This window comes from Lampetra planeri, chromosome 42 (genome assembly GCF_965212315.1).
Source record: "Lampetra planeri chromosome 42, kcLamPlan1.2.h2, whole genome shotgun sequence".
NCBI lineage: Eukaryota > Metazoa > Chordata > Hyperoartia > Petromyzontiformes > Petromyzontidae > Lampetra > Lampetra planeri.
In genome coordinates, this window is record NC_136148.1 from 4,648,966 (window position 1) to 4,671,110 (window position 22,145).

General features: G+C 51.5%; 1 protein-coding gene across 1 annotated transcript; it reads right to left on the reverse strand.

Annotated features, from left to right (window-relative positions):
* Positions 1–7,648: 7,648 nt before the first annotated feature.
* RNMT (RNA guanine-7 methyltransferase) lies at positions 7,649–21,266 on the reverse strand. The gene is made up of 11 exons (XM_078613809.1): positions 21,165–21,266; positions 19,017–19,105; positions 17,401–17,533; positions 15,583–15,711; positions 15,013–15,125; positions 14,329–14,510; positions 13,164–13,328; positions 11,596–11,713; positions 10,897–11,001; positions 10,076–10,109; positions 7,649–8,802 (listed from the first exon to the last, which is right to left on the reverse strand). Exons 1-11 carry the CDS (start codon positions 21,196–21,198, stop codon positions 8,765–8,767), a joined length of 1,140 nt encoding a protein of 379 aa, XP_078469935.1. The 5' UTR covers positions 21,199–21,266; the 3' UTR covers positions 7,649–8,764.
* Positions 21,267–22,145: the final 879 nt, after the last annotated feature.

Sequence of the window (22,145 nt, forward strand, 5' to 3'; positions counted from 1 at the left end):
TCTTTCGGTCGTTTTTTAACCCACTTCCCGTGATCCACTCGAGCTGACATTTTCCACACAGACTCGTTGTGCGTGACAATTAATGTTCGTGGAAAAAAAATTCCAAAATGTTACACTTTTTAGGACAAAAATATTATATTTAATTACCAATTGCTTAATGGTGCAATGCAATCATCTGACCCATAGGTGGCAGCCATCTCAAGCCAGAGGACGAGAGGACTCTAGCCGCCACGCATATAAAGGATTTATAGTGAAAAACTTTGTTTTTACGGGTTATACTTGTTCACATGTCCAAAGTGGGATAGTGAAAACACGGGGCGCGGTGCTCAAGATGACAGATTTTTAAAAAAAATTCGGCGGAATACCAAATGTATCGGACAGACAAATCTGATTAGAACTTGGAGAAGAAAAAGTTTTGCTGGCTGGCAGGCGCGCGAACGTTCAAGTGCGCCATTGACTTCAACCCCCCCCCCACCACCACCACCTTTGTATTCCCAAGCAAATGCATGGGCAGTTGCTAAGCCTGAATTAAAAAAATTGCCTCTTGAATTCAGAAAACATTATTGGAACATCTTCTTGGTTCTTTCGGTAATGTCACGTAGAAGGAAAATAATAAAATAAAACATGATTCTCACGACGTTTCGGCCACAACGCAAGCAGCCGTCTTCAGGTGGAAAACAGGTCTGTCGAGAAGGCAGAGTCTGCCTTCTCGACAGACCAGTTCTCCATCTGCCTTCTCGACAGACCTGTTCTCCACCTGAAGACGGCTGCTTGCGTTGTGGCCGAAACGTCGTGAGAATTATTTTATTATGTTTTATTTTTATTATTTTCCTTCTACGTGACTTTACCGAAAGAACCAAGAAGATGAATCCCTGCAGTCACGAAAGCTTTAAATCGAAAATTATTGGAACAGCTTTGGTGGGGGGGAGGGGAGAGACGATGATGACGGGAGAAGGGAATTTCAAAGTGAAGCAGTGGAAAGGGAAGAAGGAAAAGCAAGTGTCGTGCCTTGCAGTGCGCGGCGAGTTTGGTGTCTGTTTTGACCTGCGGCGTTGCCGTGAACACAAAAGAAATAAAAAAAACTTGTTTCCACTGGAGGAATCCGATAAGCTGCGAAGCTCTATTCCTTTCACAGATGTCCGGCAGGCCGAGACGAATCAGCCCGGGTTACTCAACGCGTGTTGGCGAAATGAAGGCGTGAAGCTCACGGCAACAGTCGCCACGGTGGTGGCAGCAGCAGCAGCAGCGATAGAAGAGAGACAGGGAGGAGGTGGACTGAATACGCGACGGTGAACGAGCGTAGCGCTGACTCGGGAGAGCCTCAAGGTACTGCTCTCGTTTGAGCGTCTTTTTAAATCCTTTATATTAAGTTCACTTGCTTGCTTGCTTACGACCGTGCAAATCTTTCGGTCGTTTTTTAACCCACTTCCCGTGATCCAATCGAGCTGACATTGTCCACACAGACTCGTTGTGCGTGACAATTAATATTCGTGAAATTTTTTTTCCAAAATTTTACACTGTTTAGGGAATTTTTTAAAAATATTTAATTACCAATTGCTTAATGGTGCAATACAATCATCTGACCCATAGGTGGCAGCCATCTCAAGCCAGAGGACGAGAGGACTCTCGCCGCCACGCATATAAAGGATTTATAGTGAAAAACTTTGTTTTTACGGGTTATACTTGTTATATTTTTGAGAGTGTTTGGTGTTGGGTGGGGGGGGCGCTGTTGTTGCCCGCACACCACTGAGCTCATCTTCAGTTGACAAAGTCTACGTGGCACGGCAGATGAAGGTGCCACCACCTCTGTGCTACAACAACAACTGGGACGATGTCCGGGTAGAAGAGAATCTCGCAGTCGCAGCAGAAGGCAGAACAGCGTGGTATTATGGCATTGTCGTGAGTGATGCACCACTGTTATTATGCAATTGACAAAAAAAAAACCGGGACCTTTAGTAATGTCGACATGTTTAACACGTAGGCTTTCGCGACCAATTTCATCCATTATATAGGTTTTTTTTTGGGAGGGGGGGGGTTAGATCGTGTCAATATAAATGGATAACCATTGTAATTCATACACATTCATTCACCCCCCCCTCCCCCTTTCGCACGTGAAGGGCGCACAGGCGACGCCATCACACCTACCCGTCTGTTAAAGGAACGACACAAGAGGATTTCTCCACAAATCTGGCTATCGCCTGATGAAGCTAGTTGTAATTACTAGCGAAACGTCGTATTTGGATTGTAAATGTTGTGGATTTGCTCTCCAACACACCGGTGTGCTGTATTAGTATACTACACTATACACTACTATACACTATACACTACACTATACACTAGTGCTGTACTAGTATACTACATTATACACTACACTACTATACACTACACTATACACTACTATACACTACACTATACACTACTATACACTACACTATACACTACTATACACTACACTATACACTAGTGCTGTACTAGTATACTACATTATACACTACACTACTATACACTACACTATACACTACTATACACTACACTATACACTACTATACACTACTATACACTACACTATACACTACACTACTATACACTACACTACTATACACTACACTATACACTACACGCTAGTGCTGTACTAGTGACGAATTGGCACGTTCTGTTTACGTGACAACCTCTTACCAAATTGGCTGTGCCGGGTGGTGGCGGGTTTAACGACACATACCTACGCGATCTACCCCCCCCACCCCCCTATATTATGAATGTCTACCAGATTTCCCAAGAATTACGATCGTGGGAGAAAAAAACCAGGGCAGCTGGCGGCAATCGTGTTGTCTCGCAGCAGTCAACCCACTGACCATACTTCACCACGCTGGGCAGTGGCGGGTCGGTGGTGGTGGTGTGGCAGCACTATGAACCCGGCGGCCCGAGTTCGATTCCCGTTCACGCCTAACACCGGTGACGATTATCTGAACCGGTCCTGGGCCTCCCCTAGGTCGACTCGGCCTCAAATGAGTACCCTGGTGCGTAAAAACATCGCCACTGGGGAGACAAAGGCGGCCGGGATTGGTGTTGGCCACCCATCCCCCCGTGTGCCGTTCCGGCCTTCGCAGGTGCTCGCTTAATAGCACTTTCCTCAACAGTCTATTGCAGGCTATACGGGGATCTTTGTCTTTGTATAGATGTGTGGTTGTGTATTGATGTGTGTGTGTGCCAGTGGCTGTGAGTGTGTATGCATGCTGTGCTGTGTATGGATGTGTATGTATGGGACTGTTGTTGTGTATGCATGTGCGTGGGTTTGAGTGTTGTGCAGCAATTTGAGGGCATGGAATTGCCACTGCACGGTCTGCTACTCGCAAACAGCACTTGTCCCAGCAGTCTGATAAGGCTATACGGGGGGTCTTTGTATTTGGGGGGTTGTGCAGTACCAAGGATTCGAGTGCCCTCTGCTGCACATCACACCTGGGCATTATGCACCGGTGGTCACTCCATCCTGCCCAACGAATACATTGTAAGGTCCGAGTCATCACACGCGAAAGCGCTTGCCACAGATGAACCACAAAACCTTTCAGATGTCGTCAAGGAGCAGAAATCCACCAGCACACGAACTCCGGCCACCGCTCACAGCAGCGGCTTTTGGCACAGCCATGGACAACAAAGACGGTGGTCACCGCACCGCGCGCTTCCAGATGCGCTTCTGCGGCCGTCTGGAACGCTCTTCCGATATTCGGAAGCCACTGGAGCGATGCACTTTAAAATGGAAAACGAATTTATTTAGAACCGATTTTTGTTTAGTTTGTTCTTACCCTGCACCTCCGACCAGTGCGGTTTGTTACGTGCGGTGCGGAAGAAGTTCAACGTACATCCGAACCCTGTCCAGGCCAAAAAAAAAAACCCGGCTTAGCTTTCGAGACGCGATGAACTCGAGTGCACGCCGGTTGACGTGGGGCAGCAGACGTTTGTTTTTGTTTGTTTTGCGCCAGAGCACCCCCGCGATCAGACTCACAGCGGGGAGAGGATAAACCAGAATGGTGAAAGATAAACAATAACAATAACGCAATCTCTCCCGTTTTTATTTTGGTGTCACTCAAACGCCCTCCTCCCGGTTGCAAAGGCAAAGCTGCAGCCCTGCTACCACGCACGGAGGCCACTCGTCCAGCAGCTGGATCGCCGTGCCTATGACACTGCTGGCAGGAGGCGCCTCCATGCGACAGCCGCTTTACAATGGCAGAGTCGGCAAGGGAGACCCGCACTTTGCCCACACCGCATGCGATCTGCCCAATCGACAAAGCCGTGTGGCTGCAACCCACCTCGCACTGCTGGCTGGAACGGGGCGAGGGTTGGGGCGGTGATTTCAGAAACATGCCCCACTGTTTCGATTTAAAGCTTTCGTAACTGCAGGGATTCATCTTCTTGGTTCTTTCGGTAAAGGCACATAGAAGGGAAATAATAAAAATACAATAAAATCATTATCACGACGTTTCGGCCACAGCGCAAGCAGCCGTCCTCCAACCCAGCTTAAATATACGCTGCCAAGCCTGGTGGTGTTCATTCAGACGATGTCTTTCCGACAGACCTGTTCTTCACCTGAGGACGGCTGCTTGCGTTGTGGCCGAATCGTCGTGAGAATGATTTTATTTTAATTATTTCCCTTATACGTGACTTTACCGAAAGAACCAATAAGATGCTCCACTGTGTCAACTGCCGCCCGTGGCAGAGTACTGCAAGAGTACTGCAGTGGATTATACTGCACTGCCATCTGCTGTCCCACCAACACCTGCTTTTGGTGCATGCTGGTCATGACATTTTTCAGCCCTGCCCAGGCATCCCCAGCTTGCTCAGCTTGCGAGATCGGATGAAACTGGGCGCACTTCGGGTTATATGGGTCATGTCACCCTCGTGTTTGTGCGGATGTGTATATATGGAGACGCATGCTTGGAATTACGCTCGCTACTACTTTTATCCACTAGCACATCAGAGCCGGGCCAGCGTCGGAGTCGCGGTTTTCCACTGGCAATTTTCCATTACCGAGCCAGACAGGGTAATTTTTGCTTGACGTCAGTCGGTATTGTGAGTACGCTGTCACTGTATTATCTACGTGCATCGTTGAATCGTTCGTTGAGCGTGACATCCAGGGCACGGCTCGGCACTGCTTCTGCAGTGGGAAAAAGAGCCTGGCGCCTCCTGCGCCACGCCGGGGCCGGCATGGCACGGCCCTGGCTCGGTTCGGTAGTGGAAAAACAACCTGGCGCCTCCTGACCCACGCCGGGCTGGGCTGGTTCGACACGGCCCTGGCTCGGTTCGGTTGTGTGGTGGAAAAACAACCTGGTGCCTCTGAGCCACGCAGGCCTGGCAACGGCACGGCCCAGGAGGGGTTTGGTTGTGCAGTGGAAAAAGAGGTATGCGAGCAAGGAACACACAGATCATGGAACAACAGCAAATGACCTTTTTGGATGCCTATAATTCCTAAATACTGGTCTGCGAAAATGGGACAAAGCAATAAAATGAAGACGAAAATAAGACGTTATCTACACGCACGCCGAGCGCTTAACTACAGAGTTCCGTCATTACGAAATTTACAAAACGTAATATTCACGGTTTTTCGTATGAAAGACAGGTAAACGTTCGTTTGTTGCGACAATCGAAAGTAAAATACTGACCCTCTCACAAGTCGGAGAATAAAAGTACAAACTTAAAACTGATTTTCAGTACGAGCAAAATATTTCCCGTACGTACGAGATGAACCAAGCAATCCGGGAAATGATGACAAAGCAAAACGTCTGCTAAACAAGATAAACACTAAAACAAACCTTTGCTCAATCCCACAAAATTCCAAACCATCTGCCCGAAAACTGAGAGAAGCCGCGTGGCCACGCTGATAAGGTTTTTTGCGCGGTCGTGCTGCTGCTGCTGCGTCGTTCAACACCGCATTCCGACGACGTTTTCGCTCCCACATGCTGGACTGGCAGCAGTCGCTGACGAAAGCTACCCGACACGTGCAGCGAAACGTCGCCTCGACCGCCAGACGCGCGCGTGCGACGCAAAGACGCGACCGGGAGAGTGTAAAGCGGTTTGCGGCGTGTCGTCTGAACGCGCAACCGCTTCCTCGCGTTGGCACAAAAGTCCACACCAGAGGTCGCAAACGGGTTTTGATTCCTTACCCGTACCCGGCCACACCAGGGTCGCAAACGGGTACCCGTACCCGGCCAGGTAGGGGTAGGGTACGGGTATCGGGTACCTGATTGCGACCTCTGGGATGAAGCCATGTTGCAGGCGCGGGTGGGTTGATTCTAGGAACTTGAATTGTGAGAAGAGACAAGACGTTGGGAAACGAGTGACAAATACTCACCAGTGACTCACGGCCTACCCGTACCCGTACCCGGCCGCACCAGGGTCGCAAACGGGTACCCGTACCCGGCCGGGTACGGTTAGCCGGGTATCGGGTAGGGTACGGGTATCGGGTACCCGGTTGCGACCTCTGGTCCACACAGACGCAAGGTCACGGGAGTGCCGCCACTCGCAACACTGCCTTGTAACAACGGAGGCATTATTTCTGCTGTGCCCTTGTCAATCAACTGCTGGATGAAGGCCGCCCTGCTCCGTGTCGTACGTGTAGGGGGGGGGGGGGGGAGCAGGGGGTCGTTTGACTACTTCACCACGCTGGTCGGCGCAGGTTTGAGAAGGCGGGGCTGGATGGGCCACAGCAGCCCCGCTTCAGATTTCGCTCGTCACTGATGTTAGCCGTGGCCGGGAATCGAATCGAGTTCGATGGGGGTTTGATGGTGCGTTGCGTCAATCGCTGCGCCACCACTCCACCCGCAAGCGAGTTGCTGGGCCCCGTGCGTGTTTAGCGCGAGGCCGAGAGCGACGGACACCTGGACGGTCGACGGTTGGCTGTGTGGTTGGCTACGTACGGCGCGAAAGAAGTTCAACGTACGAGGGTGACCCTGCGCAACAAATGAAACCAAATCGACCTGCGCGGTCTGGACATTTTTTTTGGTGGGCCCAAATAAAAAAAATGCGGAGAAAAAAATGCGTCCATAGCTACAACGATAAACCTGTTGTCATTATTACTGCTCTGACACTCCTTTACCCAGGAAAGGCTCGCAGTGTGAAGACTGTTTTTTTTTGTTGTCTGGAGTGTCCTGCCAAATTTGTCGGAGTAGGGGGGGAGCAGATGTGGCGAAGATATAAATCCCAGTTGAGCGTCACGGTGGCGAGATGTTAACTCCCTTGCCCGTATACAGGAGGTTGTGGGTTTCATCCCGACCCTGACGCCTGCATATTTGTAATTTGCACCTTCTCTCCGTGGTCGCGTGGATTTTTCTCCGCGTCCTCCCGTTTTCCCCTCCACATTTAGAAACATGCCTTTTCGAGTATTTGGTTGCTATGAATTTCAAAATGACGTCACTTCTTTGGCGCTATCATTTGTGGGCAGGTTGCGTCCGATAAAAAGAGCTACACAACTCAGCGGGCCTTACCTGGGGTAGTTTTTGGCCAATATCAGTTACATTGTTTTTTTTTCCTTACGGTTGTAAGCCAAGAGAATTATCATTAGGATGTACATCAATCCGGTGATCGGTGTTCGTTCATAATTTCTGCAAAATGTCGTCCGTAATTAATGTTACAAGGAAGTAGTCAATGATTACTGCGGTGATGTTTCACGAGCATTCATTTATCTGAACGTAAGACAACACAGCACACGACGCAGTGGCGGGCACCCTTTGGATTGCCTGCCGATTATAGTTGGAAGATACACGGCGATCCATTTACAGACATCCCACCGATTTCCGATGGCCCTGTCAAAAGCTTTGTAAAAATAAAAAAAATACCCATAGACCCTTTGTGTAAGACAGAGCGCGTCCGGAGCATGTTAACCGATTTACATACAGCAGGTGCTTTGAGGTTGGTGGGAGGAAATGTAAAGGCTCTGAATTACAATGTTATTTTCTCCCTATTATTTGAGTGGGGCATCTATAAATGGATCACCGTGTATTTACCAACTTTGTTAGTGTGTGTGTGTCAGTGGTTGCCCGGCAGCACGACAAGGCCGGCGAGCCGAGTTCGATACCTGGCCACGGTTAACATCAGTGGCAAGTGTTAGATCGACTCAACCATAAATGAGATCCTGGCACAGTGCGCAATAAACATCAGCACAGGAGAGACAAAGGCGGCCGGGATGTGGTTCTGCCCGCATCACCACCTCGTGTACCGTGCAAGATTTTAAATGTGTGCACGCTGACGGCACTCGGCCCAATAGTCTGTATGGCTACAAGAGGGATTTCTAGATTTGAAGCTTTCGTGACTGCAAGGATTCATACTCTTAGGGTTTTTTTGGTAAAGTCACGTGGGTAAAAAATAAATAATATTAAATAAAAATAATAATAGAAATAAAATAAGTATTATTATAATTATTAAAATTGTATTTATATTGTTTTTATTATTTATTTTTACCTACGTGACTTTACCGAAAAAACCTAAGAGTACAAGAGGGATCTTTGTCTTTGTTCTAAGTGTGCGTGTTTGTGAGTGTTGTAGACGTCTTTCCAGACACCTAGCGAGTGGTGGTACCGTGTGTGTGTGTGCGCGCGTGCACCTAGCACGGCACAATCGCCGCGGTGACGTCACCGCCCCTTCGTGGCGAACGGCGGTTGTTGTTGTTGTTGTTGTCGTGCGTACATCTTTACACCGCACAGGCCGAACAGCCTGCACTGCGTACTTCTTCGCCACCTCAGGGTCAGAGGCGGATGCCACCGGCTTCCTGGTCTGCTTACTTCTCCTTGACGAAGGCAAAGGCCAAGTAGAGGCCTGGCGAGACAAGACACAGGGAGCGAGCCGTGAGAAGTGACCGTTACGGTTCCTCTGGGAGGTCACTCACGACCAGAGGTCGCAAACGGGTTTTGATTCCTTACCCGTACCCGGCCGCACCAGGGTCGCAAATGGGTACCCGGGTACCCGTTCCCTACCCGTACCCGTACCCTACCCGAAATGAGTGACAAACGGTTACTCACCAGTGACTCACGGCCTACCCGCACCCGGCCGCACCAGGGTCGCAAATGGGTACCCGTACCCGGCCGGATATCGGGTAGGGTACGGGTATCGGGTACCCGGTTGCGACCTCTGCTCACGACCTGGAGACCATCATCATCATCTGGGCCTTCATCGCAACACGACTCATCGGCCGCAACTCTCTCCCCCCCCACAGCATCCCCATCTTCCCCACATCGCTCCTCTTCCCTCACCTCCCTATAACCCTCATCTCCTCAATATACCCCATCTTCCAATTCCAGAAAATCAAAAATGCCGTGACCAGACTTCTCACCCACAATGTCCCGATCCCTCCACTGGTTTCCAATCCAATCCCAGATCCATTTCACGATCGCACTCACAGTCCTCAAGACCCTCCATAGACTCCCTCCTGCCCACCTCTCTCCTCTCACTCGACTCCCCTCCACGCACTCTCCTGCCTCTCCCCTCTCATCTCACTCCACTCCCCTCCACGCACTCTCCTGCCTCTCCCCTCTCATCTCACTCCACTCCCCTCCACGCACTCTCCTGCCTCTCCCCTCTCATCTTACTCTACTCCCCTCCATGCACTTTCCTACCTCTCATCTCACTCTACTCCCCTCCACCCACTCTCCTACCTCTCCCCTCTCATCTTACTCTACTCCCCTCCACGCACTCCCCTACCTCTCCCCTCTCATCTCACTCTACTCCCCTCCATGCACTTTCCTACCTCTCATCTCACTCTACTCCCCTCCACCCACTCTCCTACCTCTCCCCTCTCATCTCACTCTACTCCCCTCCACCCACTCTCCTACCTCTCCCCTCTCATCTCACTCTACTCCCCTCCACCCACTCTCCTACCTCTCCCCTCTCATCTCACTCTACTCCCCTCCACCCACTCTCCTACCTCTCCCCTCTCATCTCACTCTACTCCCCTCCACGCACTCTCCTGCCTCTCACCTCACTCTACTCTCCTCTTCGCAGTCCCCTGCCTCTCCTCTCTCACCTCACTCTACCCTCCTCCAGGCACCGAGGCTGGGGACTGTGTCTGGGTGTCTGGGTGCGAGTCACTCACTTGTGGCTTCCCATTCCGACTTGGTCATCGTTCCCTACGTGACGGGAGATGTGGAGAGACAGAACGAAAACAACCTTCGGCGTAAATACACAAAACGCGCATGACGCCAATCAAATGTTCATATTGCCAAGCACAGATGTGTTTCGTTTTTTTTTATCGATTTGTTTGTTTAATGGGGCCCCCCCCCCCCCCCGTGAAAAAATAGTCGCGAGACTCGGCGAGGACTTTTCCCGCGTACACATTCGGAGTGGCAAATAACGTCAACTTGAAGCGCGTCGCACGGTACCCGCTCGCAGAGACAGAGAGGCCGACTCGGAGGCGCCAGGAGGAGGAACCACGGACGAGCGGGGAAGGAACAGTGAGCCAGCGCCAAATTCTCCTGCAAGCTCTACGGTCCTCTATATAGTAATGTGTTTTTACTTGAGAAGAAACCAGAGCACCCGGAAAACGAATTTCTTTACAACTGATTTTGTGTTTAGTTTGTTTTCCTTCCCCCGCACCTCCGATTAACACAGTTGGCTACGTTCGGCGCGAAAGAAGCTCAACACACACACAAAAAAACCCACGTGGACGAAGTGGCCACAAATACGGAACAGGTAGAAATCCACATTTTCGCTTTTACCGCCCCTCTCCTGGCGATCCACGATACAACTCCGCTCCTTTCACCGCATTTGTGCGGCGATCCGCCAACCCCTCTCGCTGCTGCCTCCATCGTCGTCGGCTTACAGGCGGAGTGTAGCGCAGCCACCGCACTTAAGCGAGCGGTACGTGGGCGCGCGCGTCTGCGCTCGTGTGTGCGGATCCCAGGCTGAGCTCGTTACCACGTTGCCGTGGGGCTGGTTGCTCTCCTGCAGGCTGGTTTTCACGTGCTCGTAGTCCTCAAGGTTGCCGCTCACCAGACTTGAGCCTGGCCCTGGTGGGTACGCCTGCCACAAAGACAAAGATCCCACGTGTAGCCTTTAACATACTGTTGGGGCAAGTGCTGTCAGCAAGCAGCTATAAAGGCCGGCACGGCACACGAGGGGGTGGATGGCCAACACCATGCCCGGGCTGCCTTTGTCTCCATAGTGGCGATGTTTACACATCGCACCAGGTGCTCATTTGAGGCTGAGTCGACCTAGGGGGAGGCCCAGGACAGGTTCAAATAATCGTCATCGGTGTTGGCCGTGAGCGGGAATCGAACCAGGGTCGCCGGGTTCGTAGCACAGCGCGCTAACCGCACACATGTACACACACTCGCCCCAGTGTCACAAACAAACACATCACTCTCCACCGCACACAAAGACAAAGATCCCCTGTATAGCCTCAACAGATTGTAGGGGCAAGTGCTGCTAGCGAGCACCTATGAAAGCCAGAATGGCACAAAGCCAAAGATCCCCCGTATAACCTTTAATACTGTTGGGGCAAGTGCTGTTAGCGAGCACATATGAAGGCCGGAACGGCACACACACACACACGTTTCCTCATCGTGATTTTAACATGATTTTTAACGTGATTTTAACACGTCAACATGTTTCTACCTCCATCGCCTGCATTCTCTCCATCAGTATCCTGTGCTCCTTCTCCTGGCTCTTTTGCCGGAAGTATTCGGCGAACGTCTTGTTCATCAGCAGCTTCATGCCGTGCTTCTTGGCCATCCTACAAAACCGTCGGGCGACACGGGAGGGGCGACTCGGGAGTTACAGGGAAAGCACGACGCATGCGAGGAAGACAAACCACGCACACGCACGGATTCTGAAAGGCTTCCCAAAAAGCGTTTGTCCCCGGAAGTATTTAATGAACCGAGTGATTTAATTAGCGATCAGGATGTACATATCAACTTGTAACTACTGCGCCGTCGTCGCCGCTGCCGCCACACAAAATTCGCTCTTCGGAGAGAGGGAGGACGACTCGGAGAGGCTGACTCGGACAGAGGACGACTCAGTAGGCGCCAGGGGGAACCACCACAGGCGAGCGGGAAGGCAGTAGCAGCAGCCGGTGCCCAATTCCGTCCCCCTCAAGCTCTGCGGTCCTCTATATATTGTGGTGTTATCGGACAATTCAATTAATGAGCGTTTACATGTGGGAGGAAACCAGAACATCGAGAGAAAATCCACATTTGTGAGGGGGCAACGCTCGATCCTCATACAGATGGGGCAGATGGAATCCACATTTTGGCTGTACCATGATTTCCTAGCGAGCCTGGGTACAGCACGGGAAGGGGGTTTCGCAACAATGGTGCGGTGATCTACCAACCCTCGCTGCTGCTGCTGCTGCTGCTGCCTCCACAGCGCTGGATTACAGGCAGCCAGGTGCAGCAGCGTAGACACTACGGCCACCCGGCTGCGTCACGTTTCAAGCCGCACAAAGACGTCACTTGGCACATTACGTCGTGCGTGTGTGTGCGAGCGTGTGTGTGTGTGCAAGAGGGGAGCGGTAGTGTAGCGGTTAGAGCGCTGCGCTATGAACCTGGCCACCCGGGTTCGATTCCCGCTCATGGCCAACACCGGTGACGATTATCTGAACCGGTCCTGGGCCTCCCCTAGGTCGACTCAGCCTGAAATGAGTACCCGGTGCGGTGTGTAAACATCGCCACTGGGGAGACAAAGGCGGTTGGGCGTGGTGCTGGCCACCCACCCCCTCGTGTACCGTTCCGGCCTTTATAGGTGCTCGCTAACAGCACTTGCCCCTACAGTCTGTTAAGGCTATACGGGGGGTCTTTGTGCGAGCGAGTGAAGGTGTGCAGGCGAGCGTGAGTGCGTGTTTGTGTGCACGTGCAAGTGTGTATGTACGAGCGCGTGCGTGCGAGTGCGTGCGAGTGCTTATGTGCTTGCGTGTGTGTGTGTGCGTGTGTGCGTGTGTGTGCGCGTGCGAGTGCGTGCGAGTGTGTGTGTGTGCGTGCGTGCGTGTGCGTGCGTGTGCGTGCGTGTGTGCATGTGTGCGTGCGTGTGCGTATGTGTGTGTGCGTGTGTGTGTGCGTGTGTGCGTGTGTTTGTGTGTGTGCGTGTGCGTGTGTGCATGTGTGCATGTGTGCGTGCGTGCGTGCGTGTGTGCGCGCGCGTGCGTGTGTGTGCGTGCGTGTGTGCGCGCGCGTGCGTGCGTGACGGACTCCTGCAGGAGAGGGAAGTAGACGAGGAACTCGGGGCAGTCCACGACTCCCTCCAGGTGGAAGTCGTACTTGCACCCGAAGAGGGGGAACGAGGTCTTGTCGGGGAAGCGGACCGAGTACACCTCGTTACCGAACGACAGCCCCTCCGCCTTCATCAGACGCTTCCTACAAAACGACAGAGAAGATCCCCACCCACCCCCGCCGTGCAGCATTTAACAAACTGTTGGGGCAAGCGCCGTTAGCGAGGAATGCCTACGGTGAAGGAGCGAGCACAACGGGTGGTGGTGCGGCCAGCACCTCTCCCGAACGCCTTTGTCTCCCCCGATGCCGATGTGAACGCACCGCAACCCGGTACCCATTTACAGCCGAGTAGACCTAGGGGAGACCCAGAAACTGCTTTGATATCGCTCGGAATCGTCGCTGCCGGCTTCGTTGCACTGGCGCGTGCATCTCCGCGCGACCTTTCCACCCCTACACGCACGCACGCACAAGCGTTGAAGCCGCAGAGTCCCATGAGCCCAGACCGGACGTCCGTACTGCCTGTGCTGGCATAACTACAGCGGTTACAATTTTCCGATGAAGCCAATGACAGTGGGGTCTGTGATAACCGCTTGAAATGAGTGGGGTGATCAAATGTTGCACACGTATTGGCCGTGCAAAATAAATCGGAAGTACCAATTTTACCATATCAGGTGGTGCTCATTGCTGGAGGTCATGGGTTAGATCCCGACCCTGACGCCTGCTCCATATTTGGAGTTTGTGTGTCTCTCTCTCTCTCTCCCCATGGCCGCGTGGATTTTTCTCCGGGTCCTCCGGTTTTTCCCTCGACAATTAAAAATCAACGTGCGCCGACACTATTTTGGCTGTCGACGTTGAGCACGTGATACTTCGCTTGAGCACGTGATACTTCGCTTGAGCACGTGATACTTCGCTTGAGCACGTGATACTTCGCTTGAGCACGTGATACTCTGCTTGAGCATGTGATACTCCGCTTGAGTGCGTAATACTCCGCTCTGTTGAGCTATCAGTTGTGACCAGGCCGCCTCTTAAAAAAAAGGGCTATGTAGCTCGGCGGGTCTTGCCTGGTAAAATAAAATAACAACAGTTTAGTTTTAGTTTAACCGAGCGGTAACGGCGACGGTAATAATGACCCAACACCGCTCACACGAGTTCTCGGGCGTCCGGCGTCGTCCCGAAGAAGATGCCTCCCGGTTTGAGACGCTCGCAGGCGTTGCGCAGCATCGTGTCTGCCTGCGCTTGGCTCTCCATCGAGTAGTGGTACACGAATTGGCAGCTCACGAGGTCGAAGGTGCGGGAGCGGTCCTCAAAGCGGTCCGACAGGAGTTCCTGTGGTAGCACGGAGTGGGTGGTGGGGAGGTGGAGGTGGGGGGGTGGGGTGGGGTGGGGTGGGGGGGTGGGGGGGGTTGGGTGGGGGAGGTGGTGGTGGGGGAGGTGGGGGGTGGAGGAGGTGGTGCCCATCATCACGATTGTCGCCACCACCCACCATCATCATCATCACCGTCCAGGATCAATCCGTTGCAAGACGGAGGTGTCCCCAGGCCCCCCCCGCTTTTACGATTTTTCTTCTCGTCAGAAAGACCCCCACAGTAACGACCAAAACTCGTACACATACACTACGTGTACACTACACACATGTACACTACACCCACGCTACACCCACGCTACACCCACGCTACACGTACACTACACCCACGCTACACGTACACTACACCCACGCTACACACACGCTACACACACGCTTCACGTACACTACACACACGCTACACTACACACACGCTACACTACACACACACTACACACACGCTACACGTACACTACAAGTCCACACCTTGCTGCAGTCAGCAGCGATGAACTCGGCGGAGAAGATGGGGCCTCCTCCGCCGCGTCCCCGCATGTCGTTGTACCGCTGCCGGCACTGATCCACTGACGTCGCAGCGATGTCTGCACCCGCGTAGAGACACAGAGACCCACAATCATCACCCACGAGTTTCAATAGACACAGAGACACTGACACCCACAATCACCACCCACGAGTTTCAATAGACAGAGACACAGACACCCACAATCATCACCCACGAGTTTCAATAGACACAGAGACACTGAGACCCACAATCATCACCCACGTGATGTAATAGACACAGAGACACAGACACCCACAATCATCACCCACCCGTCTCTCCTATCTGCAGCGCCCACATGTATCAGCAGACAATCTCGCTCTGGATATCTCAACGGAGAACTCTCTCTCTCTCCTCCCTCCTCCTTTCTTGCATGTCCACACCAAACGGAGCGGGAGATCACTCCACGGACTCTTCCGCTCCGACGGCTATCCCCGGCCTTCCCTCCTCGCCGACAAAGCGTGAAACCCGTCGCGCGCACGCACGCACCTCACGCTCACCTGCGCAGACGAGGTGGCCGATGGAGGCACGACGCCACTTGAGCATGTCCCCTCCCTTGCCGCAACCGAGGTCGAGAACGGACAGCGCCCCGCCGCGCCCATCCGCCCGCACCCTCTGCACAAACTCGTCTGCGCGCAGACATCGCAATGCGTACGTACATACGGGGACACCTCTACCTACGAACGTTCAACTTGTGAACTTTCAGAGATACGAACAAACCTGGTCCGTACGTCCAGTCACCTGTGCGGATCGTGAGTTGTAAGTTCAACCGTCGCGCAATAGATGGCGGTCGTGGCATCTACATCTATCAAACATGAAGAACCAGTGGCATCTACATCTGCAGAACGTGAAGAACCAGTGGCATCTACATCTGCAGAACGTGAAGAACCAGTGGCATCTACATCTGCAGAACGTGAAGAACCAGTGACATCTACATCTGCAGAACATGAAGAACCAGTGGCATCTACATCTATCGAACGTGAAGAACCAGTGTCATCTACATCCATAGAACATGAAGAACCAGTGGCATCTACACCTGCAGAACATGAAGAACCAGTGACATCTACATCTGCAGAACATGAAGAACCAGTGGCATCTACACCTGCAGAACATGAAGAACCAGTGGCATCTACATCTGCAGAACATGAAGAACCAGTGGCATCTACATCTGCAGAACGTGAAGAACCAGTGGCATCTACATCTATAGAACATGAAGAACCAGTGGCATCTACATCTGCAGAACGTGAAGAACCAGTGGCATCTACATCTGCAGAACGTGAAGAACCAGTGGCATCTACATCTATAGAACATGAAGAACCAGTGGCATCTACATCTGCAGAACATGAAGAACCAGTGGCATCTACATCTGCAGAACGTGAAGAACCAGTGGCATCTACATCTGCAGAAAGTGAAGAACCAGTGGCATCTACATCTGCAGAACGTGAAGAACCAGTGGCATCTACACCTGCAAAATGTGAAGAACCAGGGGCATCTTCATCTACAGAACGTGAAGAACCAGTGGCATCTACATCTACAGAACGTGAAGAACCAGTGGCATCAACACCTGCAGAACATGAAGAACCAGTGACATCTACATCTGCAGAACATGAAGAACCAGTGGCATCTACATCTGCAGAACGTGAAGAACCAGTGGCATCTACATCTGCAGAATGTGAAGAACCAGTGGCATCTACATCTGCAGAACATGAAGAACCAGTGGCATCTACATCTGCAGAATGTGAAGAACCAGTGGCATATACATCTGCAGAACGTGAAGAACCAGTGGCATCTACACCTGCAAAATGTGAAGAACCAGTGGCATCTTCATCTACAGAACGTGAAGAACCAGTGGCATCTACATCTACAGAACGTGAAGAACCAGTGGCATCTACATCTGCAGAACGTGAAGAACCAAATTTTCTTGCTGTGGATTTCACACCTGATGATGATTGCGATCGTAACGTCGTGATAATTTTTATTGTTTTATATGTTATTACTTTATTATTTCCCTTCTACGTGACTTTACCGAAAGAACCAAGAATATCATAAGAGGTTTTTGGCAGAAAGATGTGTCCACTACTCGGGCGTATTGGCACGAGACAGAGCAAAGTGGAAACAAATGACGAAATGTGCAGTGTTGAGTGCGCGCGCACGCACGTGCGTGGCGCGTGCTTAATTGTGTGTGGGAGTGTGCGAGGTGGGGTGGGGTGGGGTTTAGAGCGAGCAGCGTGCTTCACGGCGTACTGGGAGTGTGTGGCGTGCGGTATAGCGTGGTGCGTAGTGCGTGTGGTGCTGCGAGAATTGTGCGCAGGCCTCACTGATGAGCACGCTCTTTAGCCAATTGTTGAAGTTGCGCATGTAGATGATGCGGCTGTGGCTCCGCGCATCTCGCCCCACCTCCTGGAGCTGATTGTAGTGAGTGGCGACTACGCTGCCAAGCCCCGGTCCACGCTGCCCACACACACACAAAGGTAAAGATCTCCCGCGTAGTCATACAGACTTGTTGGTGGTGCAAGTGTTGTTAGCAAACGATGATACAACAAGGATACTTGTTTACCCGGGAAACTACACAAAGCTTCACATGGGAATGTTGTTGTAGTGCCCACAGAAAACCACCCACATACGAGGGGGTAGCACTTAAAAGCTCCACACAGATCGATTTACGAATCCACAGTTTTACTCCCATTTTCCTTGCTACCCCTGCACCTCCGATTAGCACGGCTGGCTACGTACGGCACGAAAGAGGTTCAACGTACGTACGTACGAACTTTCAGCCTAAGTTTCGATTAAAAGCTTTCGTGACTGCAGGGATTCATCTTCTTGGTTCTTTCGGTAAAGTCACGTAGAAAGAATTATTTTATTATGTTTTATTTTTATTATTTTATTAAATTCTTTCTACGTGACTTTACCGAAAGAACCAAGAAGATTTCAGCCTAAGCTTACAACACCCAGGCAGTTCCCTGTTCCAGTACTAAACAATTCTAATTACACATTTATCCGAAAAAAGCCACGCTGAGTGAAGGGACTGTTTTTCAAAGGAGGGTCCCGCATTGGATCTTTTTTTATTTAAAAAAATTCTCAGACACTTAAACGAGTGCTTGCACACACGTGGGAGGAAACGGGAGCACCTGGAGATAACCCACGCTCGCGTGCGAGGGGGCAACGCTCTATCCCCGTACAGATGGAACAAATGGAATCCGAATATTTTGCCGTACCGCCTTCTCCTGACGAGCCAGGGTACGGGCACCTTCTCGGCGGCTACAGGAAGGGAGTTTCGCGACATCTTTGCGCGATCCGCCAACCCTCGCTCTGTCGAGAGTGCTGGATTACCGACTGTGTGCGCTTGGCTAAGTCAAGACCGGCGCGGCGTAGGAGGAATCGTTTTTGTCATCGCCACGCTCGGCTGCCTAATTCTCCCCAGTGATGATGTTTATACACCGCAACAGGTACTCACTCATTTAAGGCAGAGTCGACCTAAAATAAAAACTAAACTATTTTTTATTTGACCACCTAAGTCCCATTTTCTTGGTTCTTTCGGTAAAGTCACGTAGAATGGAAATAATAAAGTAATAAAAAGAAAACATTATAAAATAAGCGTCAGACGCTGTCTTTCTGACAGACCTGTTCTTCACCTGAGGACGGCTGCTTGCGTTGTGGCCGAAACTTCGTGAGAATTATTTAATTATGTTTTATTTTTATTATTTTATTATTTCCATTCTACGTGACTTTACCGAAAGAACCAAGAAGATGAATCCCTGCAGTCACGAAAGCTTTAAATCGACACCTAAGTCCCACTTCGTTGAGCTATCATTTGCGGCCAGGTCACTTCTGAAAGAGCTAAATAGTTTGCATGGTTAAATAAAAAAAGTTTCGTTCATGGTTTTTAGATTACCAGATTAATCTGATCACGGCCCAGCGAGAATGAGAATGATACCTTAGCAGCAGTGGCTCCATCCTCCTCGTCTGAATCTCGAGCATTCCTCTTCACTCCACCGGCAACTGCCTCCTGCCTTGGACCGACTTCTGCTTACACAACACACAGCAATCACACCGCACACACACACCCACACGAAGTACCGCTTCATTACGGTGAGGACAACTCATCATCATCACCATCGATCCACTGCTGAATGAAGGCCTCCGCAAGCCACCACCGCCACCTCTCACGACCCCGGCGATGAGTCAAATCCTTTCAAAACCCGCACATGGACCGACGTCATCGCTCCATCTCCACTTGGGTGGCCGCGTCCTTTTCGGAAGCGTTCCAATCCGTTTGGCTGCCGTCACCCCGTCGTGCCTCCTTGCCGACGGGTTCCGCCCAAGCCTGTTCGCCTTCAACCCGACGCTTTCCTTCATTAAATCTGACATTAAAACAAGCATTACCCCGTAGGGCTTTCGCGACCAATATCATCCATAATACAGGTTGTTTAGGGTTGCATCGTCATCACATCTACCCTTCTATTTAAGCAACGAAAAAGGATGGTGGTGAGAGGGTGGTGGTGGTGATGAGAGGGTGGTGGTGGTGATGAGAGGATAGTGATGTTGATGATGAGAGGGTGTTGGTGATGAGAGGGTGGTGGTGGTGAGAGTGTGGTGATGTTGATGAGAGGGTGGTGGTGGTGAGAGGGTGGTGATGATGATGAGAGTGTGGTGGTGATGATGAGAGGGTGGTGGTGGTGGTGGTGATGAGAGGGTGGTGATGTTGATGAGAGGGTGGTGGTGGTGATGAGAGGGTGGTGATGGTGGTGGTGATGAGAGGGTGGTGGTGATGATGAGAGGGTGGTGATGAGGAGAGGGTGGTGATGATGAGAGGGTGGTGGTGGTGATGAGAGGGTGATGGTGATAGGGTGGTGATGATGAGAGTGTGGTGATGATGAGAGGGTGGTGATGTTGATGAGAGGGTGATGATGATGGTGGTGATGATGATGAGTGTGGTGGTGGTGATGATGAGAGAGGATGGTGGTGGTGATGAGAGGGTGGTGGTGATGAGAGAGGATGGTGGTGGTGATGAGAGGGTGGTGGTGGTAGTAACAATGAGGGGAGAAGAGGGAAGGTAAGAAGGAGCGAGTGAAGTTGAGCTGCAAGGAAGCAGCGGCATCTGTTTTCACGAGTCGGGATGCCCGAATACAAGTCACGGGATGTACGGAAGGCTTGAGTTGATCTACATCAATGGTTCTTAACCTTTACTGCAGCTTCTTGGTTCTTTCGGTAAAGTCACGTAGAAGGGAAATAATACAAATAAAACATAATAAAATACAATTCTCACGACGTTTCGGCCACAACGCAAGCAGCCGTCCGACAGACCAGTTCTTCACCGGAGGACGGCTGCTTGCGTTGTGGCCGAGACGTCGTGAGAATTTTATGTTATGTTTTATTCTTATTATTTTATTATTTCTTTTCTACGTGACTTTACCGAAAGAACCAAGAAGATGAATCCCTGCAGTCACGAAAGCTTTAAATCGAAACTTGCGCCCCTTTGGTTCTTAAGCCTCCAATTTTTTTTTACAATATCAATAAACACATCGGGTTTGATGAAACAAAGTAGTTGTACGTTGCGTGCCCCGTGCTTGTTTTTATTTTATTTAGGGCTCCTTCATAACATTTGCTACAGGCCCCGCGCAAGCTTAGTCCGTTACTGCGTGAGCACCACACGGTGACCCACAAGCGGCCACGGGGAAGTCGTCTCCGATGAGTCTGCACGACGAGCAAATCATTCACAATCCACTGCTGGATGACCGGGACGAGAAAGGGGGGGGGGGGGGTGGCGGGTTTGCTTCTAACCACGAACCTCACCGCTGCTGGTCAGTGCGGGAAACGGTGCAAGCGGTGGTGGTGTGGGGGGGGGAGGGGGTGAATCGACCGACGCGAGAGAGCATAGGGAGTAGAGTACAACAGCGGCATTGCTGCGCCTGTACTGGCAGCAGCAGCAGCAGCAGTGACGACGACGACGCCGGCTACCGTCCCGAGTCTCGGAACCACAGCGGCGGCTTTTGGAGCTCCCGAGGCCCGACGGCGAGCCATCGAAGCGAAAAAGAGGTGACGGGCGAGGGAGGAGGAAGAGGAGAAGGAGGATTTAATTCACCCGCTCGCGACGCGTTCACTCCGCTGTCCGCCATGAGCGATGACCCCTCCAGTGATGGGGGAGGAGGTGGTGGTGGTGGGGGGGGGGTGGAGCGCGCGCGAATCACTTCCGGGGTTATTCCCGCCTATTTTTACCGGAACACGTGGGGGCAGGGAGGGGCTACGACGGAGCACGTGGGGCGGTAACACCGGAACACGTGGTTCGGCTACACAGGAACACGTGGTTTTTACTGCTACACTGGAACACGTGGTTCGGCTACACAGGAACACGTGGTGTTTACTGCTACACTGGAACATGTGGTTCGGCTACACAGGAACACGTGGTAACGGCCACACCAGACCACGTGTTTCGGCTACACAGGAACACGTGGTTTTTCAGACACACCGCAACACGTGGTTAAGCCACACCAGAACACGTGGGGACGGCTACACTGGAACACGTGGTGCACCCACATCCGAACACGTGGTTCATCCACACCGGAACACGTGGAGACGGCCACACCGTAACACGTGGTTTGTGGAATCGGTTGTGTAAAAACAAATCGATGTTTGCGATTCAGTTTCAAGTCAGTTTATTTTGAAGTACCCCGTGAGCCAAGAGGCTCTTAAATCTGGTTTCATCAACACAAGCAACACCACCGTCGCTTCTACGAAAAACGCAACACATTCATTAACCCCCCCCCCCTCTTCGCACGTGAAGAGCTCACAAGTGACGTCATCACATCTACCCCTCTATTTAAGGAACGAAACGAGGATTTCTCCACAAATCTGGCTGTCGCCTGATAAAGCTAGTTGTTATTACTGGCGAAACGTCGTACTCAGGTTGTAAATGTTGTGGGTGTGCTCTCCAGCACACCGGTGTGCTGTACTAGTAAGGAATTGGCACGTTCTGTTTACATGACAAACCCCTTACTAATTGGCTGTGTCGGGTGGTGGCGGGTTTAACGACACATTTATATTTACGCAATCTAACTAAAAAAAA